We start from the raw sequence: 25498 nt of genomic DNA on the forward strand, positions 1-25498 counted from the left end.
TTAGTTTTGTGCATCTCATATCAGTTGGTCTAACAACTTGCTCTTATGTAAATAGATGTCACTCTCAATCTTTCCATTTGCAAAGACATGGATGGAGTATAAAGATCAGCAAAGTAAGTCAGTCAGAGAAAGACAAGTACCATAGGATTTTGCTCGTATGTGGAATTTAAGAAATAAAGCAAACGATCAAAGGGGGAAAAGAGAGAAAGAGCGAGACAAATCAAGAAACAGACTCTTAAAGCAAACTGATGCTTACCAGAGAGGAGGTGGGGGGGGGGATGGGTGAAACAAGTGATGTGGATTAAGGACTGTTCTTGTGATGAGCACGGGGTGATGTATATAAATGTTGGCTCCCTATATTGTACACCTGAAACTAATAAAACATTGTATGTTAACTAACCGGAATTAAAATAAAAACTTAAAAAAATAATAAAAAATAAATAAGTAATGTCACTCTCTTATATTAGACATCAAGTTAGGTTAAATGATTGAAAAAAATTATCTGAAAAGGAAATGGTAACGCTTGTACAACTAAGATGAAATATTAAAGTAATAGTACAAGCAGTATCTGGTAATATTTGAGTAATATGTTTGAAATGCACAAATTTGCTAACAAAATACTGTGAGGAGTAAATATTAAACATTTTTATTAATTACCAGCACCTTGGTACCCAAAATGAGCTAGACTACAGTTCTTAAAAAATCAACATATGAATTATTAAAATCAAAACAAAATAAACAAAAACTATCTTTTACAAATCTCTGTAATGCCATGATATATACCTATATTGCTGAGAGGACTTTAAAATAAGAATTGGAAGCTGGTAATATCAAATTATCTAAAAGCACCCTCTAGTGGCAAAAAAAGCAATTCACATATAAACCAGGCAAAATTATCTATGCATATCCTGACAGTAATAACCTGAAAATTTTCTAAATGAAAGTAAGTGTGGCTATCATTAATTTGGTTTTAATGATTTTTAATGACTGCTCTATTCAATAATATAGTCAGTTGGAAAAGTTAACCTATCTTAGTACTAAAAATATATCCACCATATAAAACACATATACCTGCAATGCAAATAAAGACACAAGAGTTCTGCTGACTTTGTAGTTGTGTACCTCTTCTATTATTTTTCATTCCTTGAGATTCTATTCACAGTAAAAGTATTCACCTCTAGCCCAGGGAAGATTAAGTACAAACCAAACATGTCTAATTTGATCGTATTTTTACTAGAGACAGCTGTTTAAAATTTTAAATATGAGTCTAAAGCAGTAAGTATTGATCATAAGCCAGTACTTTTGGCCATTAAACTGTATATTACTTAATTAGAAATATCCACAATGTTTCCTATCAATGACTTCACTAATGTTTTCAACTGCTCTATTTTACTAGACATAAAGAGAATTTTTCTATGTCTTAGAAATCTTGTAATGAAACGTATTTATAATACTTTGACATGAAACACTTCAACAAAATAATAGCAGTTTCTTTAAAAGCTGATGGCACAAAAAACCCTGCCAATGTAAAGCTACTACCTCATTAAAAAAAATCTGTATTTTGACTTTGAATATCTTCTTCATATTTCAGTATGCTCTTATCTTTCTACTACCTCTGTCTGGCTAAAAACTAAGACATCAATAAAGACCAATTGAAAATTTTTTTTGCTTTATGTCTTTATTGAATTGGTTCAAAAATGAAGACAGTATTTGTAATAAAAAACAGAATGAATGAGAGACAACAGCAACCATAATAATCTTACTTTTTCAAGCTAATGACTTTCAGAATAATATATAAGCGATTTTTACATTTTTAATTTAAGCTTACAATCATTTTTTTTTTAATTCTACCACACTGGCAAATACTTGTGAAAATAAATAAAAATAAAGTAAATGATGCATAGATCTAGGAAAATTTCTTATAACCTGAACTATTGCACAACAAATCAATGTGAGAATAATATATGTAATTAATACAAAAATGCATTTAAATACATTGCCACAACATGTTTCATAATTCATAAGTATACTTCACCTACTTACTGTTTATAATAATCTCTGGGTTCTAGAATTGGATGATTTTTTTATCAACTCATTTTCCATGTAGTACATTATAACATTTACTGGCTACTGCAAAATTCTGTGAGAAACAAACATGTGCCACTTTGTTTAAGTTCATTTATCTACCCCTTCCTTGGGCAAAAATTAAAAAAAAAACTTGGAAGAAGAAAAATAGTGCTCAGTTCCAGGGAAAACAAGGTTTAAAGTTCTTCATATGATTTATAACAGGAAAGAATAACATATATTATTGAAATGAAAATCTAATACGTACATTATTCTCCTAAATTAATTACAGCTTATTCTAGGTAATGGACTCTATTTTTAGACCAATATGACTGAATAAGACAAACAGATTAAAAAAGGTTGATGAAAAGTCAGGGAAGAAACTATAAGGTAAATAAAACAATTCCCATTACCTCAAAGTTTATATCCCCTGACTGAATGAAAAAACAAACAAACAAACACAAAAACCAAAAAAAAAAAAAAAAATCCAATGAATACAATTATAAAGAGCATAAATAAAATTAAAAACCACAAATTTCTACATTAACCCTTATAGTTGATCACAATCATAAATGAGAAGCTAGAAATGGCCTATATAGGATTTGCTTACACCTTTGTAATAAGATCAAAGCTCTTTTTCTTTCCATTCAACAGAAATTACTAAGGAACTACTGAACATGGCCGCACAGGCAATCAAAGAATCTACTACTAAACACTGTCACACTGAAAGTGACAATAATTAAAAGCTGTATTTTAGCCAAAGTTAAAGTATAATTAAGTTTTTGTGAACGTTTAATTACATAAGTCACCTATGCATTAAAGTAGTGCATTTTCAGAGGTTTTTGTTACTGTGATGTGAATTGTGTTTTAGTATTAAACACTAAAAAGAAAATACAAGTAGGAAAAATTAGTCTCTTAACGAACGCACCACTACATCTAACTATACTTCAAGGGAAATTAAAATTAAAAAATTAAAATACTTTTTACCTTCATGCCCAGCAGTAATGATTAATTATCCAAATTATTTATTAGGGTGAGGTGGTTTTTTTAAAATCCATTAAAATAATTTCTTCTAAATTCAGACACAGAAATAAACATGTAGAATTTTGCAAGAATTTTGTGCCTCTTATATTAAATAATTATTTTCAAATGTTGCAAAAATAAAGAAGTAGTAAATTAAAACTCCTCAGACATGAGGTTATGAAAAAGAAAAAAGTGAAATATGGAGACACAATTAGAAATAGAAAGAATATATACATTCAACTAACACACAGAGGTAAAAAAAAATCATTCAGTTATAACTGGAATAAAATACATTTGTATTTTTCAGTTTTGTGTCTCTGAAAATAGGAAACTGCATAATTACATTTTAAAGAATGAATAAAGATCTCTAAATTATATAATTAATGATACACCGAGTAAAGGACAACATAGACCTGTAGAGGTTTAATTCCTTTCTTTTTTTTTAATATTTATAAAATTAATTGTTAAAGAGCTCTACAGGAAAATGTCCTTACATAAATAACTGTAACTGAAAATACTCTCTTCATTTCCAAAATTGCAAGCATCCCAAACTCTATGATGTGAAAACAGGAATCAACAATAAAAATGTTTGTTCTGATTTTTTGCTCCAAGTAATGATCATCCTAAAGCTTGAAGGGCTGAGCACTAGCATGTGAGTTTGTGAAGGTGTGCTTAATGTGCTTTAACAATAATAACAGAAAAGTAAACCTAAGTTAATGATTCTACTTGAAATTATTTTGTGACAGATGAGTGACTATTTCCTTGAATGGCACAGTTTGGGGTATCAGGTATTTATTATATACAGTATATGTACACATTTATATACACACACACAGTACACAGCCAAAGAATTATGCTCCAAAAACTGCTGAAAAAAGTATTTTGAATAATTTTAGCATAAATTCACTAAAGGAAGTGCTCTATCTGTCCAAGCAGCAATAGTCATAAAATTCTGGACTTAGCTTTTTCTTTTGGGCTCTATTCACAGAACCATTCTTCGAATGCCACATTCACAGCAAAACTTCGCCCATTCTACAGGGTATTTAGTCCCACACTCATGGCAGAATTTCGGTAAGTGTCCTGTTGAATTTCCTTCCATGCCTTTAATGTTTCCGCCATTCGGTGAAGATATATAGTCTCCATCTGGCCTGAAGGAGTACAGGAAGAAAAGCAGAAACACAAAGCTCTTGTCACTAGTTTTCATAACCCTTAGAGAACAGTACTTAATGTTAAGTATAAATTAAAGCTTGCTTAACCTCAGTTTTAATATTTTTCTAGTTCAGATTTGAAAAGCCCCTTTTAGTTAATAATGAAATTCTAAATATTTTCTTTGGCATTATATTTATCCCTGCTCATGAGAATTTTTCATGAGCAAATACCACCATACTTTCCATCTGTTCAATGTACGAGGCATGTACTACAATGGGAATAGAATGGAAATTTACAGTGACCCTCCTGCAAAACCATCTCTAAAGAGAAAACTGCAACCTCGCCCTGAGGAAAGATCTCCATCTTTCCTCCAAATATACACTGTAATAAATATGCACATATATTATTATATATATTATAAAACAATATATACATAACTTCTCCCAATGTGTCATGCTATTTTCACTGTATCCATGGAGTCTTTTCACTCGAATTCTCATCACTATCATCAGGTTGAATCTTGTTAGGTCCTTTGCTCTAATTTACTTGTACACACTCAAATTCTTTCATCCTTCATCCCCTGTACTGCAACCCCCATGGCTCTGGACAGTCTTGCTGCCACCCCAAACTGTGACTCCCTTTGCTTTATTGCTTTCCATCTGACATGCGGTATATGTCATTTCTGTTATGTCTTGTCTTCTCCATAAGACTGTGAGCTCCCCGAGTGCAGGGATTTTTACCTGTTTTGTTACTGCTCTACGTCTAGAATCAAGAGAAGTACCTGACATAAACTCATCTCTCAGTAAATATATTTTTAATGAATAAATGAATGAAAGAGTAATATATGAAGAAGATAAAAAAAATATTTGGTCCTTTTAAAATGATAAACTCTCAAGACTGATCAACAAAAAAGGAATACACAATATTCAGAATGAAAGAGGAATATAACTACAGATATAGCAGAGATTTAAAATTATAAGAACAACTCTATGCTAGTAGTTTGAAACTTAGATGAAGTGAAAAATTTCCTAGAAAAATATCTTGTGAAAACTTATTTCAAACAAACTATAAAACTAAACAGACATAAGTGTTAAAGCTGTTGAATCAGTAATTAACATACTACTCCTCCTTATCACGTGGGCACATCCTGGCACACACACACACACATAGTGGACTCATGATAATTTTACATGGTAAGTTCTAGGGGCACCTGAGTGGCTCAGTTGGGTAAGCATCTGCCTTTGGCTCAGGTTATGATCCCAGGGTCTTGGGATCGAGCCCTGCATCGGGCTCCCTGCTCAGTGGGGAGTCTGCTTCTCCCTCTTCTTCTGCCCCTCCCCCCCAGTCATGTTCTCTCTCACTCTATCAAATAAATAAATAAAATATTTAAAAAAAAAAGAACACAGTAAGTTCTACTAAACTTTTCCAGCAGAGGGAGGTGAAAAACAACATTCTGCAATTTCTTTTTAAAGGTCAATAAAATCTTGATAGTCAGACTTAATAAGAGAATATAAAATTATAATCAATTTTACCTATTAACTTGGAAATACATGTAAATCTCTAAGAATTTTAGCAAACACAATCTACAAACAAATACAATTCAAAACACTTTAGATTTATTCCAGAAAATAAGATTGATTTAACATCAGGAAGTCTATTAATATAATTTACAGAAAAATAGATTAAAGGATTTAAAAATACTGGTTTTATACATATGATATTCAATAATATTCACCACCTATTTTTTATTTTTAAAAAACACTTAGAAAATTAGGAATAGAAAGGAATGTCATTGACAAAATGTATTTAACACAATCCTATATCAGTCTTCATATTTAATGGTGACATTTAAGAAGCATTTTCTTTAAAAGCAGAAATGTCATAAGAATGTCAACTATAATAATTTCTATTTTAATATATAATATAGCATAAGGAGAACTCTTTCTCCATTTCTATGGACACATCTGACATTGGGATAACTTCCTAGCTTTCTTTAATGAGAACCTTTAAAAAAGGTGGAATGCCAGCTGTGTTTCCAGGCAGCAGTGTTTATACGCAATCCAAGAAAATCAGACATCCCTCAGGACAACCTGAAAGCTAAGACAATGGGGCTGTTACAAGAGAAACTGGTTCCCTTTGGGGACATAGAATTTCCAACTAAACCAATCCTACATCCACCTATTAAGATCTTCTTCTCTCACACCTAAGCTGTCACTTGGACGGTCAAAGAAAACCAGCTCCAGGACTGGGGCAAGGGCTCCCAGGAAAAAGACACACCTGACACTGCCGGCTATCATTCCCTATTTCCTATAAATAATCCCAGTGTCATATAATACCGTGTGATTACCTCCAGCGGAGCCTAAGACAACCCCCTGATGGACATTTTCAAGAGTCCTGGCTTAGAGGAAGAGGCATGAGGAGAGGGGAAGGGAAAGTTGAGTTTCTAAAGCTCACTTTGTATAAGTCCAAGAAGTCACCTCCTCTCTCCCACAGTGACATTAACACAAGCCTCTAGGTAGGAAAGATCATCAAAACCTCAAATGTAAGTGCAGTGTCTGGCTTAGTTTACCAATCTGACCCCTAGTTTCCTTTATTTACTTACCTGTGGAAGTTTCCCTTACTTTTCTGAGTGCTAAGCTACACATTCAAAAGGATATTTTTTCCATTTTGGGTAGCATTTCTAGGTGTTTTGGGTGAAACAGCCATCCAGAAAATGTAGTCTATCACACTTCCAGAAAAAGAAATCTGAGATTTTTTCATCTGTTATGGTTATAATTATTCCATCTGGATAGGGTAGTAAGTCAGGTGAACAAGGTTTAGGGCTTACTATCAATTATCAACCATTTAAAAAGAAAGAAATAAAAGAAAACAAAACAAAAAAAGGAATTCAAACTCATTTTTAATGTGACTTTTGCCCCTGCCTGTTGTCACTTCTTTTGTCTACCTCTTTAGAAGATGATCTTTTTATTCAAGCACATGTATTTATTAAGTTTCCCACATTACAAGAGAATGTTAATCCTATATACAGCATGGATTCAAAACAGAAGGCTCCACACATATACAACATTGTACAGCCAGCTTCAGGACTCTAAGAAACATTAAGTTCACATCTTTAGTATTTAAAATGGATCAAGAACCACGGAACCAGCCTGAGACGCAGGAAGACGCATCTGGATCTCTACAAATGAACATCTCCAGCGCTGAGTATTGAGGTACGAAGCGGGGAGCCATGAAACTGTGCACAGATATCGGAAGATAAACGGAAGGGGGAGGGAGCCGCCGTGTTCGGGCGCCGGGAAGCGGTAACCACTTGCACGGGAGAGCGGGCGGAGCTTGCGGACGGCACCCGCAAAACAGCAGACTGAGACCGTGAGCCGGGTGCGCGCGCCACCAGGCATCTCGCGGAACCCCGGAATCCCGGTGCGCTCACAGGATCCAGACTGAGACCGGGAGATCCGGGAGTGCGCGCGGGGCGGCTGGCAGCTGGCAGCATTAGAAACACAAAGGACAGAGACGCGCCGGCCCTGGAAGGGAGGGCTGGGACGCCGGGTGTGGGGCGCACATCCCGGGGCGCTGCAGGGTAGAGCAGCACCAACAGAAACAGAGTTAAAGTGGCCAGAACATCAGTGGAGAACAGGCCGCAATCCCTCTGTTCTGTGACAGAGGCTGAAATTCGGCCGCTGCTGCTCTGACTCTCAGAAGAGGCACAGCAAACCGCCAGGGAAAGCCGCCAGAGAACAAAAGCCTGGAAATACCGGCTCAGGGAGTGCCCATCCCCATCCCCCCTCGCAGGGGACGCCGAGACTCTACCCAAACAGGGCTGCCTGAGTATCGGCGTGGCAGGCCCCTCCCCCAGAAGGCAGGCTGAAAAATCAAGAAGCCCACAACCTGGGCGCCTGCGTGGTGCAGTCATTGAGCGCCTGCCTTCGGCTTAGGGCGTGATCCCGGCGTTCCGGAAAGGAGTCCCTCATCGGGCTCCTCCGCTGGAAGCCTGCTTCTTCCTCTCCCACTCCCCTGCTTCTGTTCCCTCTCTCGCTGGTTGGCTGCCACATAAATAAATAAATAAAATCTTTAAAGAAGAAGCCCACATCCCTAAGATCCCTATAAAACAAGGGGCATGGCCTGGGACCCAGTCAATAATTTGGGCTCTGGACAACCCCGCAACCTCTCCTCATCAGAATGACAAGAAGGAGAAGCCCCCCACCAGCAAAGAAAAGACAGTGAGTCTGTGGCCTCTGCCACAGAAATAATGGATATGGATGTAACCAAAGTATCAGAAATGGAATTCAGAGTAACGATGGTCAAAATGATGAGTAGAACTGGTAGAATTGAAAAAACTATTAACGAAAAGGTTACTGAGAATATAGAATCCCTAAGGACAGAAATGAGAGCGAATCTGACAGAAATTAAAAATTCTATGAGCCAAATGCAGGCAAAACTAGAGGCTCTGACGGCCAGGGTCGCAGAAGCAGAGGAACGGGTTAGTGAATTGGAGGATGGGTTAATAGAGGAAAAAATGAAAATAGAAGATGGTCTTAAAAAAATCCACGCCCACGAATGTAGGTTACGGGAGATTACTGACTCAATGAAACGATCCAATGTTAGAATCATCAGCATCCCCGAGGGGGTGGAGAAAAACAGAGGTCTAGAAGAGATATTTGAACAAATTGTAGCTGAAAACTTCCCTAATCTAGCAACGGAAACAAACATTCGTGTCCAAGAGGCAGAGAGGACCCCTCCCAAGCTCAACCATGACAAACCTACGCCACGTCACGTCATAGTGCAATTCGCAAATCTTACATGCAAGGATACAGTATTGAAAGCGGCCAGGGCAAAGAAATTTCTCACGTACCAAGGCAAAAGCATCAGAATTACGTCAGACCTGTCTACACAGACCTGGAATGAGAGAAAGGGTTGGGGGAGCATATTTAAAGCTTTTTCAGAGAAAAACATGCAGCCAAGGATCCTTTATCCAGCAAGGCTGTCATTCAGAAATGATGGAGAAATAAAGACATTTCAGAATCGCCAGTCACTAACCAATTTTGTAACCACGAAACCAGCCCTACAGGAGATATTACGGGGGGTTCTATAAAAGTAAAAAGGCCCCAAGAGTAATACAGAACAGAAAGTCACAGCCAATACAAACAAAGACTTTACTGGCAACATGGCAACATTAAAATCATATCTCTCAGTAATCAGTCTTAATGTAAATGGTTTGAACCATCCCATAAAACGCCACAGGGTTGCAGATTGGATAAAAAGAAATGACCCATCCATTTGCTGTCTACAAGAGACTCATTTCAAACCCAAAGATGCATTCAGACTGAGAGTAAGGGGATGGAGTACCATCTTTCACGCAAATGGACCTCAAAAGAAAGCTGGGGTAGTAATTCTCATATCAGATAAATTGGATTTTAAACTACAGACTATAGTTAGAGACGCAGAAGGGCACTATATTATTCGTAAGGGAAGTATTCAACAAGTGGATATGACAATTATAAATATATATGCCCCCAACAGGGGAGCAGCAAGATACACAAGCCAACTCTTAACCAGAATAAAGAGACATATAAATAAAAATACATTAATAGTAGGGGACCTCAACACACCACTATCAGCAATAGACAGATCACCCTGGCAAAAACTAAGCAAAGAATCAAAGGCTTTGAATGCCATACTCGACTGGTTGGACCTCATAGATATATATATATAGAACACTACACCCCAGAACCAAAGAATACTCATTCTATTCTAATGCCCATGGAACATTCTCAAGAATAGACCATGTTCTGGGACACAAAACAGGTCTCAACCGATACCAAAAGATTGAAATTATCCCCTGCATATTCTCAGACCACAACGCTCTGAAATTGGAACTCAACCACAAGGAAAAATTTGGAAGAAACTCAAACACTTGGAGACTAAGAACCATCCTGCTCAGGAATGACTCGATAAACCAGGAAATCAAAAACAAATTAAACAATTTATGGAGACCAATGAGAATGAAAATACAACAGTCCAAAACCTATGGGATACTGCAAAGGCAGTCCTAAGGGGGAAATACATAGCCATCCAAGCCTCACTCAAAAGAATAGAAACATCTAAAATGCAGTTTTTATATTCTCACCTCAAGAAGCTGGAACAGCAACAGAGGGACAGGCCTAATCCACGCACGAGGAAGCAGTTGACCAAAATTAGAGCTGAAATCAATCAAGCAGAAACCAGAAGTACAGTAGAGCAGATCAACAGGACTAGAAGCTGGTTCTTTGAGAGAATCAATAAAATTGACAGACCACTGGCAAGACTTATCCAAAAGAAAAGAGAAAGGACCCAGATTATTAAAATTATGAATGAAAAAGGAGAGGTCACGACGAGCACCATTGAAATTGGAAGGATTATTAGAAATTTTTATCAACAGCTATATGCCAATAAACTAAGCAATCTGGAAGAGATGGAATCCTTCCTGGAAACCTATAAACTACCAAGATTGAAACCGGAAGAAATTGATTCCTTAAACAGGCCAATTAATTATGAAGAGATTGAGTCAGTGATAAACAACCTTCCAAATAACAAAACTCCAGGCCCGGACGGTTTTCCTGGGGAATTCTACCAAACATTCAAAGAAGAAATAATACCTATTCTCCTAAAGCTATTTCAAAAAATAGAAACAGAAGGAAAGCTACCAAACTCATTCTATGAGGCCAATATTACCTTGATCCCCAAACCAGGCAAAGACCCCATCAAAAAGGAGAATTACAGACCGATTTCCCTAATGAATATGGACGCCAAAATCCTCAACAAGATACTTGCTAATAGAATCCAACAGTACATTAAAAGGATTATCCATCACGATCAAGTGGGATTCATACCTGGGATGCAAGCGTGGTTCAATATTCGCAAATCAATCAGCGTGATACATCATATCAACAAGAAAAGACTCAGGAACCATATGATCCTCTAAATCGATGCCGAAAAAGCATTTGACAAAATACAGCATCCTTTCCTGATTAAAACCCTTCAGAGTGTAGGAATAGAAGGTACATTTCTCAATCTCATAAAAGCCATCTATGAAAAGCCTACTGCAAATATTATTCTCAATGGGGAAAAGCTGGAAGCCTTTCCCTTAAGATCAGGAACTCGACAAGGATGCCCACTCTCGCCACTATTATTCAACATAGTACTAGAAGTCCTTGCAACAGCAATCAGACGACAAAAAGGGATCAAAGGTATTCAAATTGGCAAAGAAGAAGTCAAAATGTCTCTCTTTGCAGATGACATGATACTCTATATGGAAAACCCAAAAGAAGCCACTCCCAAACTATTAGAAGTTATAGAGCAATTCAGTAACGTGGTAGGATACAAAATAAATGCTCAGAAATCAGTTGCATTTCTATACACGAATAACGAGAATGAAGAAAGAGAAATTAGGGAATCCATCCCATTTACAATAGCACCAAAAACCATACGTTACCTTGGAATTAACTTAACCAGAGACGTAAAGGACCTATATTCTAGAAACTATAAATCACTCTTAAAAGACATTGAGGAAGACATAAAAAGATGGAAAGATATTCCATGCTCATGGATCGGAAGAATTAACATAGTTAAAATGTCCATGCTACCCAGAGCAATCTACACTTTCAATGCTATCCCGATCAAAATACCAAGGACATTTTTAAAAGAGCTGGAACAAACAGTCCTTAAATTTGTATGGAACCAGAAAAGGCCCCGAATCTCCAAGGAACTGTTGAAAAGGAACAACAAAGCTGGGGGCATCACAATGCCGGATTTCGAGCTGTACTACAAAGCTGTGATCACAAAGACAGCATGGTACTGGCACAAAAACAGACACATAGACCAATGGAACAGAATAGAGAGCCCAGAAATGGACCCTCGGCTCTTTGGGCAACTAATATTTGATAAAGCAGGAAAAAACATCCGGTGGGAAAAAGACAGTCTCTTCAATAAATGGTGCTGGGAAAATTGGACAGCTACATGCAAGAGAATGAAACTTGACCACTATCTCACAACATACACAAAAATAAACTCCAAATGGATGAAAGACCTCGATGTGAGACAGGAATCCATCAAAATCCTAGAGGAGAACATAGGCAACAACCTCTACGACATCGGCCAAAGCAACCTTTTTCATGACACATCCCCAAAGGCAAGAGAAACAAAAGATAAAATGAACTTATGGGACTTCATCAAGATTAAAAGTTTCTGCACATCCAAGGAAACAGTCAGAAAAACTAAGAGGCAGCCCACGGAATGGGAGAATATATTTGCAAATGACACTACAGATAAAGGACTGGTATCCAAGATCTACAAAGAACTTCTCAAACTCAATACACGAGAAACAAATAAACAAATCAAAAAATGGGCAGAAGATATGAACAGACACTTTTCCAATGAAGACATACAAATGGCTAACAGACACATGAAAAAATGTTCAAAATCATTAGCCATCAAGGAAATTCAAATCAAAACCACACTGAGATACCACCTTACGCCAGTTAGAATGGCAAAAATAGACAAGGCAAGAAACAACAATTGTTGGAGAGGATGTGGAGAAAGGGGATCCCTCCTACATTGTTGGTGGGAATGCAAGTTGGTACAGCCACTCTGGAAAACAGTGTGGAGGTCCCTTAAAAAGTTAAAAATGAGCTACCCTATGACCCAGCCATTGCACTACTGGGTATTTACCCCAAAGATACAGACGTAGTGAAGAGAAGGGCCATATGCACCCCAATGTTCATAGCAGCAATGTCCACAATAGCTAAATCGTGGAAGGAACCGAGATGCCCTTCAACAGATGACTGGATTAAGAAGTTGTGGTCCATATATACAATGGAATATTACTCAGCTATCAGAAAGAACGAGTTCTCAACATTTGCTACAACATGGACGGCACTGGAGGAGATAATGCTAAGTGAAATAAGTCAAGCAGAGAAAGACAACTATCATATGATTTCTCTCATCTATGGAACATAAGAACTAGGATGATCAGTAGGGGAAGAGAGGGATAAAGAAAGGGGGGGTAATCAGAAGGAGGAATGAAACATGAGAGACTATGGACTATGAGAAACAAACTGAGGACTTCAGAGGGGAGGGGGGTGGGGGAATGGGATAGACCGGTGATGGGTAGTAAGGAGGGCACGTATTGCATGGTGCACTAGGTGTTATACACAACTAATGAATCATCGAGCCTTACATCGGAAACCGGGGATGTACTGTATGGTGACTAACATAATATAATAAAAAATCATTTAAAAAAAAAAAAAAGGAAAAAAAAATAAAATGGATCAAAACCTTAGGTGAAACGAACAGTATTTATGAAAGAATCTACCTGCAAAGGTAGCAATTCACCTATTCCTTTATGGTTCTCATCCCTTGTTATGCATAAGTATCACTCTTAAAATTTTAAAAATCCAAACCAAAGAAATCAAAACCTCTCTGGGAGGGACGTGACATGTTCATTTTTTACAAAGTTCCACAGGTTCTTCTATCTGAAGGGTAACAACCAAGATTGACAGCTAGTTTCCTGGATACTTGAAAATTGATTCTTGCATTAAATCTGAATGATGGGATAGCTGTCTATGTTATATACTTGTAACAAAAGCAGACAACAAATATACTTATATATAACACACACATATCACAACAAATTTTGGTGAATCATAGGATATCATGTTATAGGCCTGCATTGAGGTCATCTTAAAAAAAACATCTTACGAAATGCATTATCATATTTATAGTAGAGATGTGAATTTTAAAAAGTCATCCATTGGATGGGGAAGGTAAATTACAGGAAGGTGGTCAAAAGGTACAAAGTTCCAGTTAGGAGATAAATGGGTACGACGGATGTAATACACAGCACAATGACTATAGCTAATGCTGCTGTGTGACAGCAAACTTGTTAAGAGAGTAAATCCTAGAAGTTCTCAACATATGGAGAAAATTTTTTTTGCTTTTTTCCTTCTTTTTATTGTATCTGTATGAGAAGATGGATATTACCCAAACTTACTATGGTAATCATTTCATTATGTATGTAAATCAAACTATCATGCTGTATGCCTTAAACTTATACACTGATGTATGGCAATTACTTCTCAATAAAACTGGAGAAAAAAGTTATTAAATTATCCAGTGATTCTTCAAACTCTCATTCTTCTCAGATGACATGATACTCTATGTGGAAAACCCTAAAGACTTCACCCCAAAATTGCTACAACTCATACAGGAATTCAGCAAAGTGACAGGATATAAAATCAAGGCACAATGGGACACCTGGGTGGCTCAGTTAAGTGGCTGCCTTTGGCTCAGGTCATGATCCCAGGGTCCTGGGATTGAGTCCTGCATTGGGCTCCTTGCTCAGCAGGGAGACTGCTTCTCCCTTGTCCTGCATCTTCCCCTACTTGTGCTCTCTCTCTGCCTCTCTCTCTCTCAGACAAATAAATAAAATCTTTAAAAATAATATAGTAATAATAATAATAATAAAATCAATGCACAGAAATCAGTTGCATTTCTGCACACTAACAATGAGACAGAAGAAAGAGAAATTAAGGAATCAATCCCATTTACAACTGCACCAAAAACTGTAAGATACCTAGGAATAAACCTAACCAAAGAGGCAAAGGAGCTGTACTCCAAAAACTATAGAACACACATGAAAGTAATTGAGGAAGACACAAAGAAATGGAAAAATGTTCCACGCTCGTGGATTGAAAGAACAAGTATTAAAATGTCTATGCTACCTAGAGCAATCTATACATTCAGTGCAATCCCTATCAAAATACCATCGACTTTTTTCACAGAACTGGAACAAATAATCCTAAAATTTGTATGGAACCAGAAAAGATCCTGAATAGCCAAAGGAATGTTGAAAAAGAAAATAAAGCCGCTGCACACAATTCCAGACTTCAAGCTATATTACAAAGCTGTCATCATCAAGACAGTATGGTACTGGCACAAAAACAGACGCACAGATCAATGGAACAGAACATAGAGCCCAGAAATGGACCCTCAACTCTGCGGTCAACTAATCTTCGACAAAGCAGGAAAGAATATCCAATGGAAAAAACTGGAAGCCACATGCAGAAGAATGAAACTGGATCATTTCCTTATACCATACACAAAAATGGACTCAAAATGGGTGAAAGACCTAAATGTAAGACAGGAATCCATCAAAATCTTTGAGGAGATCACAAGCAGCAACATCTTTGACCTCAACCGCAGCAACTTCTTACTAGACACATCTCCAAAGGCAAGGAAAACAGAGGCAAAAATGAACTTTTGGGACTTCATCAAGATAAAAAGCTTTTGCACAGCAAAAGGAACAGTCGACAAAACCAAAAGACATCCAAGAGAGTGGGAGAAATATTTGCAAATGTCTTGTCAGATAAAGGGCTAGTATCCAAAATCTATAAAGAACTTATCAAACTCAACACTCAAAGAACAAATAATCCAATCAAGACATGGGCATAAGACATGAACAGACATTTCTCCAAAGACGACATACAGATGGCCAACAGACACATGAAAAAAATGCTCAACATCACTCAGCATCAGGGAAATACAAATCAAAACCACAATGAGGTACCACCTCACTCTGGTCAGGATGGCTAAAATTAACAAGTCAGGAAACGACAGTTGTTGGCGAAGATGCAGAGAAAGGGGAACCCTCTTACACTGTTGGTGGGAATGCAAGCTGGTACAGCCACACTGGAAAACAGTGTGGAAGTTCCTCAAAGAGTTGAAAATAGAACTACCCTATGACCCAGCAACTGCACTACTAGGGATTTACCCCAAAGATACAAATGTAGTGATCCGAAGAGGCACCTGCACCCCAATGTTTACAGCAGCAAGGTCCACAATAGCCAAACTATGGAAAGAGCCCAGATGTCCATCAACAGGTGACTGGATAAAGATGTGGTGTGTGTACACACACACACACACGCACACACACACACACACACACACACACAATGGAATATTACTCAGCCATCAAAAAATGAAATCTTGGGCGCCTGGGTGGCTCAGTCAGTTAAGCGTCCGCTTTAGGCTCAGGTTATGATCCCAGCATCCTGGGATCGAGTCCCACAACCGGCTCCCTGCTCAGTGGGGAGCTGGCTTCTCCTACTGCTTGTGCGTGCATGTGCTCTCTCTCTGGCATATAAATAAATAAAATCTTTTAAAAAAATGAAATCTTGCATTTGCAACAATATGGATGGAACTACAGGGTAGTATGCTAAGCAAAAAGTCAGTAAAAGAAAGAATTATCATACGATCTCACTCATGTGGAATTTAAGAAACAAAACAGAGAATCATAGGGGAAGAGAGGGGAAAAATAAAACAAGATGAAATCAAAGAGGGAGACTAAGGATAAGAAACTCTTAGTAATAGGAAACAAACTGAGGGTTGCGGGAGGGGAGATAGGTAGGGGGATGGGGTAACTGGGTGATGGACATTAAGGAGGGCACAGGATGTAATGAGTACTGGGTGTTACATAAGAGTGATGAATCACTAACTCTACCTCTGAAACTAATAATATACTATATGTTAATTAACTGAAAGTAAATAAAATAAAAATGAAATAATAATAATAAATTATCCAGTGACTCTTTATGAGAATTCATAGGCAGATTTTTGAGGTCTCAGGACTAGGTGTGCTTTCAGAGAGAAGTGATTTTTTTTTTTTTTAAATACAACACAAATCATGTAACTAACTACTTCTATCTTCTCCTGTACTCTAGCTGCTACACAGTTAGGACCCAACTTATGGCCAAAGGCTAGCCTATATACAGTGTCTCATGACACATATTTTGTAGACTACCTTCATTCCTTTTTTTCCTTTATCTTTTAATTCTCATTTTTCCTTTGCATATTCTTTCACTTTTATAAAATACTGTATCTCACTGTATGTCATGGATCTCTGTACATTGTCTGGAATAAGGATAGACAGATAGATAAAATATCTATAACTGGAATGATTTGTTTTATGCTTAAAAACAGAATGTCAAAGTTGTACAAATATTGTGACAGATAAGAAAGGGAAGTACAGGGGCGCCTGGGTGGCACAGCGGTTAAGCGTCTGCCTTCGGCTCAGGGCGTGATCCCAGCGTTCTGGGTTTGAGCCCCACATCAGGCTCCTCTGCTATGGGCCTGCTTCTTCCTCTCCCACTCCCCCTGCTTGTGTTTCCTCTCTCACTGGCTGTCTCTATCTCTGTTAAATAAATAAATAAAATCTTTAAAAAAAAAAGAAAGGGAAGTACACGGTGAAACATGAGAGACTATGGACTATGAGAAACAAACTGAGGGCCTCAGAGGGGAGGGGGGTGGGGGAATGGGATAGACCGGTGATGGATAGTAAGGAGGGCACATATTGCATGGTGCACTGGGTGTTATACACAACTAATGAATCATTGAGCCTTACATCGGAAACCGGGGATGTACTGTATGGTGACTAACATAATATAATAAAAAATCATTAAAAAAAAAAAAAAAAAAAGAAAGGGAAGTACATGGATAATCACAAGCTCAGCAGGGAATTTAAATATATTAAAATGCCGCTTAAAATTACAGTACTAGTTTAAAGGGTCCACTACTCAATTTGCAGAGGTAAAAATAATGATGTTACACTTAAAATCAAGATACAAAACAAATGAATGCAGTGAAACGGAACAAACTGTTCTTGAGCATTTACAACAATAACTACAAGGTCTAGAAAAATACTATTTATGCCCAAACAATTCTTTAGTGTACACCTTAAAAGCCAAAATAAATCATATAGCAAAGGAAAAATTAGATTTTCTAATAGCTTGATACATATTTTTGTATTTGGTCCTTAGAAGACTACATATATTCATTTTTATTTTAGTTATTGGAATCTCAGAGCTAAACATACCTGGCTATGTAGCTCTCAGTATATGTTTTTCTTTTGTTTGTAAGCACACCTGAGGAAGGATTCCGTGCCAAACTAGGTGGTGTGGAATTTCGAGGTTTGATGTTGGTTCTAGAAGAGAGAAAGAGATGGCATAATGAAAAGGTACTGAATAGCAAGCATTTATGTCTTATATTGCTTATTTACATGATTAGAAAAATAATTTGAAGCTGTAGAAAGGTGAATTCAAAAGAGTAAAATCCAAGTAATTATTTTTAATCTGAAAACAACACTAGTTAAAAGTAAGGATAAACCAAAGCATTTTGCATTTACTAACATTAATCTGATGGTAAATGAAATCAACTAAAATATTATATATATATATATATATATATATATATGCTTTACATGAAATTTTAAGTTAATAATTCTGAAAGGCTTCAGGTTTTTAAAAGTTTAAATCTATAGTTCCCTCAAAATAGAGAGGTGTCTTGTTAAATGCCTATAAATAACTGGTAAATAATGTTATAAATTATAAGATATGGTTAAAAACAAACAAAAACCATTTAACTAGTGGTTAAAAACAAGCAAAAAACCACTTTAATAATTTTCAATTTACGAAAGCCTGTTTTTGGAAATAGCAACTAAAATGGGTTAATATAATTTTCCCTTTTAAGATTTAATCTCACCAACTGCTATCAGTAGAGGAGTTCTGATTGGATCATCACTTAATTCCCTTTATGAAACTTCAGGAATCAAAGAAAGCTTAGATGGCTGAATGATGGTACAATGGTAAAAGTATAGGATTTGGAATTCAGATGAATGTGGATTCAAATCCCAACTGCTACTGACTAATGTGGAGGTAGTGGCCAACCTGTAGCCAAGTTCCCCCATTTCTAAAATATGACTATCGGATTCCTGAGTTAAGATAGCGGAGGAGTAGGGGACCCCTTTTTCAGCCGGTCCCCTGAGTCGAGTTGGATAGGTACCAGACCAGCCTGAACATCCACGGAATCAGCCTAAGACGCAAGAAGGTACATCTGGATCTCTACAAATGAACATCTCCAGCACTGAGTATTGAGGTACGAAGCGGGAAGCCGTGAAACCTCGCACAGATATCGGAAGATAAACGGAAGGGGGAGGGAGCCGCCGAGCTTGGGCGCTGGGAAGCGGTAGCCACCTGCACGGGGGAGCGGGCGGACTCGAGGACGGCACCCGCGAGAGAGCAAACTGAGACCGTGAGCCGGGAACGCGTGCGACCAGACTTCTCACGGAGCTCCGGGGTGCTCACTGGAACAAGACTGAGACCGGGAGATCCGGGAGCGCGCGGGGCGGCTGGCGGCTGGCGGTGTTAGAAACACAAAGGACAGAGACGCGCCGGCCCTGGAAGTGAGGGCTGGGATGCCCAGTGTGGGGCACACATCCCGGGACGCAAAAGGGTTGAGCAGCACCAACACAAACAGAGTTAAAGTGCCAGAACATCAGTGGAGAACGGTCCACGATCCCTCTGTTCTGAGACAGAAGCTGAGATTTGGCCATTGCTGCTCTGACTCTCAGAAGAGGCACAGCAAACCGCCAGGGAAAGCTGCCAGAGAACAAAAGCATGGAAATACCGGCTCACAGTGTGCCCATCCCCATCCCCCCTCGCAGGGGACACGGAGACTCTACCCAAACAGGGTTGCCTGAGTATCGGCGTGGCAGGCCCCTCCCCCAGAAGGCAGGCTGAAAAATCAAGAAACCCACATCCCTAAGGTCCCTATAAAACAAGGGCGCACGGCCTGGGTCCTGGTCAATAATTTGGGCTCTGGACAACCCCGCAACCTCTCCTCATCAGAATGACGAGAAGGAGAAATCCCCCCCAGCAAAGAAAACACAATGAGTCTGTGGCCTCTGCCACAGAACTAATGGATATGGATATAACCAAATTATCAGAAATGGAATTCAGAGTAACAATGGTCAAGATGATGTGTAGACTTGAAAAAAGTATTAACGAAAATGTTAATGAGAATATAGAATCTCTAAGGGCGGAAATGAGAGCAAATCTGGCAAAAATTAAAACTTCTATGAGCCAAATGCAGGCAAAACTAGAGGCTCTGACGGCCGGGGTCACTGAGGCAGAAGAACGTATTAGCGAACTGGAGGATAGGTTAGTAGAAGAAAAAGCGAAAATAGAATCGGGACTTAAAAAAATCCACGCCCACGAATGTAGGTTACGGGAGATCACTGACTCAGTGAAACGATCCAATGTCAGAATCATCAGCATCCCCGAGGGGGTGGAGAAAAACAGAGGTCTAGAAGAGATATTTGAACAAATTGTAGCTGAAAACTTCCCTAATCTAGCAAGGGAAACAAACATTCGTGTCCAAGAGGCAGAGAGGACCCCTCCCAAGCTCAACCATGACAGACCTACACCACGTCACGTCATAGTACAATTCGCAAATATGAGATCCAAGGATACAGTATTGAAAGCGGCCAGGGCAAAGAAATTTCTCACGTACCAAGGCAAAGGCATCAGAATTACGTCAGACCTGTCTACACAGACCTGGAATGAGAGAAAGGGTTGGGGGAGCATTTTTAAAGCTCTTTCAGAGAAAAACATGCAGCCAAGGATCCTTTATCCAGCAAGGCTGTCATTCAGAATTGATGGAGAAATAAAGACATTTCAGAATCGACAGTCACTAGCCAATTTCGTAACCACGAAACCAGCCCTACAGGAGGTATTACGGGGGGTTCTATAAAAGTAAAAAGGCCCCAAGAGTGATACAAAACAGAAAGTCACAGCCAATACAAACAAAGACTTTACTGACAACATGGCAGAATTAAAAGCATATCTCTCAGTACTCAGCCTGAACATTAATGGTTTAAATTCTTGCTTTAACACCACAGGGTTGCAGATTGGATAAAAAGAAATGACCCATCCATTTGCTGTCTACAAGAGACTCATTTTGAACCTAAAGATACATTCAGACTGAAAGTAAAGGGATGGAATACCATCTTTCACGCCAATGGACCTCAAAAGAAATCTGGGGTAGCAATTCTCATATCAGACAGATTGGATTTTAAACTAAAGACTATAGTTAGAGACACAGAAGGGCACTATATTATTCTTAAAGGATGTATCCAACAAGTGGATATGACAATTATAAATATATATGCCCCCAACAGGGGAGCAGCAAGATATACAAGCCAACTCTTAACCACAATTAAGAGACATATAGATAAAAATACACTAATAGTAGGGGACCTCAACACACCACTATCAGCAATAGACAGATCACCTAAGCAAGAAATCAGCAAAGAAACAAGAGCTTTGAATGCCATACTCGACGAGTTGGACCTCATAGATATATATAGAACACTACACCCCAGAAACAAAGAATACTCATTCTATTCTAATTCCCATGGAACATTCTCAAGAATAGACCATGTTCTGGGACACAAAACAGGTCTCAACTGATACCAAAAGGCTGAAATTATTCCCTGCATATTCTCAGACCACAATGCTCTGAAATTGGAACTCAACCACAAGGAATAATTTGTAAGAAACTCAAACACTTGGAGACTAAGAACCATCCTACTCAGGAATGACTCGATAAACCAGGAAATCAAAAATCAATTTAAGCAATTTATGGAGACCAACGAGAATGAAAACACAATGGTCCAAAACCTATGGGATACTGCAAAGGCAGTCCTAAGGGGGAAATACATACCCATCCAAGCCTCACTCAAAAGAATAGAAAAATCTAAAATGCAGTTTTTATATTCTCACTTCAAGAAGCTGGAACAGCAACAGAGGGACAGGCCTAATTCACACACGAGGAAGCAGCTGACCAAGATTAGAGCAGAAATCAATGAACTAGAAACCAGGAGTACAGTAGAGCAGATCAACAGAACTAGAAGCTGGTTCTTTGCGAGAATTAATAAAATTGACAGACCACTGGCAAGACTTATCCAAAAGAATAGAGAAAGGACCCATATTAATAAAATTATGAATGAAAAAAGAGAGGTCATGACCAACACCAATGAAATTGTAAGGATTATTAGAAACTTTTATCAACAGTTATATGCCAATAAATTAAGCAATCTGGACGAGATGGAGGCCTTCCTGGAAACCTATAAACTACCAAGACTGAAACAGGAAGAGATTGATTTTTAAAACAGGCCAATTAATTATGAAGAGATTGAGTCAGTGATAAACAACCTTCCAAAAAACAGAACTCCAGGCCCGGATGGTTTTCCTGGGGAATTCTACCAAACATTCAAAGAAGAAATAATACCTATTCTCCTAAAGCTATTTCAAAAAATAGAAACAGAAGGAAAGCTAAGAAACTCATTCTATGAGGCCAATATTACCTTGATCCCAAAGCCAGGCAAAGACCCCATCAAAAAGGAGAATTACATACCGATTTCCCTAATGAATATGGACGCCAAAATCTTCAACAAGATCCTGGCTAATAGAAATCAACAGTACATTAAAAGGATTATCCATCATGACCAAGTGGGATTCATTTCTGGGATACAAGGGTGGTTCAACATTCGCAAATCTATCAGTGTCTTAGATTTTATCCAGAAAGAAAAATTCAAAAATCATATGATTCTCTCAATAGATGCAGAAAAAGCATTTGACAAAATATAGCATCCTTTCCTGATTAAAACCCTTCAGAGTGTAGGGATTGAGGGTACGTTCCTCAATCTCATAAGAACCATCTATGAAAAGCCTACAGCAAATATCATTCTCAAAGGGGAAAAGCTGGAAGCCTTTCGCTTAAGATCAGGAACACGACAAGGATGCCCACTCTCGCCACTATTATTCAACATAGTACTAGAAGTCCTTGCAACAGCAATCAGACAACAAAAAGGGATAAAAGGTATCCAAATTGCCAAAGAAGAAGTCAAACTGTCTCTCTTCACAGATGACATGATACTCTATATGGAAAACCCAAAAGAATCCACTCCCAAACTATTAGAAGTTATAGAGCAATTCAGTAATGTGGCGGGATACAAAATCAATGCTCAGAAATCAGTTGCATCTCTATACACGAATAACGAGACTGATGAAAGAGAAATTAGGGAATCCATCCCATTTACAATAGCACCAAAAACCATACGTTACCTTGGAATTAACTTAATCAGAGACGTAAAGGACCTATATTCTAGAAACTATAAATCACTCTTGAAAGACATTGAAGAAGACACAAAAAGATGGAAAAATATTCCATGCTCATGGATCGGAAGAATTAACATAGCTAAAATGTCCATGCTACCCAGAGCAATCTACACTTTCAATGCTATCCCGATCAAAATACCGATGACATTTTTCAAAGAACTGGAACAAATAGTCCTTAAATTTGTACGGAACCAGAAAAGGCCCTGAATCGCCATGGAACTGTTGAAAAGGAAAAACAAAGCTGGGCACATCACAATGCCAGATTTCGAGCTGTACTACAAAGCTGTGATCACAAAGACAGCATGGTACTGGCACAAAAACAGAAACATAGACCAATGGAACAGAATAGAAAGCACAGAAATGGACCCCCGGCTCTTTGGGCAACTAATCTTTGATAAAGCAGGAAAAAACATCCGGTGCTGGGAAAATTGGAGAGCTACATGCAAAAGAATGAAACTTGACCACTCTCTCACACCATACACAAAGATAAACTCCAAATGGATGAAAGACCTCGATGTGAGACAGGAATCCATCAAAATCCTAGAGAACACAGGCAGCAACCACTACAACATCGGCCAAACCAACATTTTTCATGACACATCTCCAAAGGCAAGAGAAACAAAAGATAAAATGAACTTGTGGGGGGCGCCTGGGTGGCACAGCGGTTAAGCGTCTGCCTTCGGCTCAGGGCGTGATCCCGGCGTTATGGGATCGAGCCCCACATCAGGCTCCTCTGCTGGGAGCCTGCTTCTTCCTCTCCCACTCCCCCTGCTTGTGTTCCCTCTCTCGCTGGCTGTCTCTATCTCTGTCGAATAAATAAATAAATAAATAAATCTTAAAAAAAAAAAAAATGAACTTGTGGGACTTCATCAAGATAAAAAGCTTCTGCACAGCCAAGGAAACAGTCAAAAAAACTAAGAGGCAGCCCACGGAATGGGAGAATATATTTGCAAATGATATTACATATAAAAGACTGGTATCCAGATCTACAAAGAACTTCTCAAACTCAATACACCAGAAACAAATAAACAAATCATAAAATGGGCAGAAGATATGAACAGACACTTTTCCAATGAAGACATACAAATGGCTAACAGACACATGAAAAAATGTTCAAAATCATTAGCCATCAGGGAAATTCAAATCAAAACCACACTAAGATATCACCTTATGCCAGTTAGAACGGCAAAAATTGACAAGGCAAGAAACAACAATTGTTGGAGAGGATGTGGAGAAAGGGGACCCCTCCTACATTGTTGGTGGGAATGCAAGTTGGTACAGCCACTCTGGAAAACAGTGTGGAGGTCCCTTAAAAAGTTAAAAATTGAGCTACCCTATGACCCAGCCATTGCACTACTGGGTATTTACCCCAAAGATACAGACGTAGTGAAGAGAAGGGCCATATGCACCCCAATGTTCATAGCAGCTTTGTCCACAATAGCTAAATCGTGGAAGGAACCGAGATGCCCTTCAACAGATGACTGGATTAAGAAGTTGTGGTCCATATATACAATGGAATATTACTCAGCTATCAGAAAGAACGATTTCTCAACATTTGCTGCAACATGGACAGCACTGGAGGAGATAATGCTAAGTGAAATAAGTCAAGCAGAGAAAGACAATTATCATATGATTTCTCTCATCTATGGAACATAAGAACTAGGAAGATCGGTAGGGGAAGAAAGGGATAAAGAAAGGGGGGGTAATCAGAAGGGGGAATGAAACATGAGAGACTATGGACTCTGAGAAACAAACTGAGGGCTTCAGAGGGGAGGGGGGTGGGGGAATGGGATAGGCCGGTGATGGGTAGTAAGGAGGGCACATATTGCATGGTGCACTGGGTGTTATACGCAACTAATGAATCATCGAACTTTACATCAGAAACCAGGGATGTACTGTATGGTGACTAACATAATAAAAAAACATTAAAATAAAAATAAATAAATAAAATATGACTATCATCACTTATCTTAGAAGAAGTGATGGATACCAATTGCAATTTATATAAACATTCAGAATAGTTGTTGATGATGATACTATTATTACTATTATGGCTATTGTTACTGTTCCTAGTTAACATTTACAAAATGGTGCTTATTACTACATTTGGTATAGATTTCTAATTGCTTCTATATATAAACTTACTTAATCCTCATAATGATCCAATGGATTAAGTAGTATTAATAACTCTGTCTTTTTTAGAGATTTAGTCA

At 38.2% G+C, this 25498-nt stretch overlaps 1 protein-coding gene across 2 annotated transcripts in view; it reads right to left on the bottom strand.

Annotated features, from left to right (window-relative positions):
• Positions 1-480: 480 nt before the first annotated feature.
• ZC2HC1A (zinc finger C2HC-type containing 1A) overlaps positions 481-25498 on the bottom strand; it is a 62551-nt gene continuing 37533 nt past the window's right edge. Inside the window, exons 9-10 of one of the 2 annotated variants that reach the window (XM_045806080.2) lie at positions 18143-18250; positions 481-4235 (exon numbers count right to left, since the gene is read on the bottom strand). In XM_045806080.2, the coding sequence (XP_045662036.2) occupies positions 4070-4235; positions 18143-18250 (274 nt within the window). In that variant the 3' untranslated portion in view covers positions 481-4069. The remainder of the gene's footprint in view (positions 4236-18142; positions 18251-25498) is intronic. The other variant, XM_045806079.2, reaches the window with a different exon arrangement.

The sequence above is a fragment of the Ursus americanus genome, chromosome 9 (genome assembly GCF_024610735.1).
Source record: "Ursus americanus isolate L20-20 chromosome 9, mUrsAme1.1.p, whole genome shotgun sequence".
NCBI lineage: Eukaryota > Metazoa > Chordata > Mammalia > Carnivora > Ursidae > Ursus > Ursus americanus.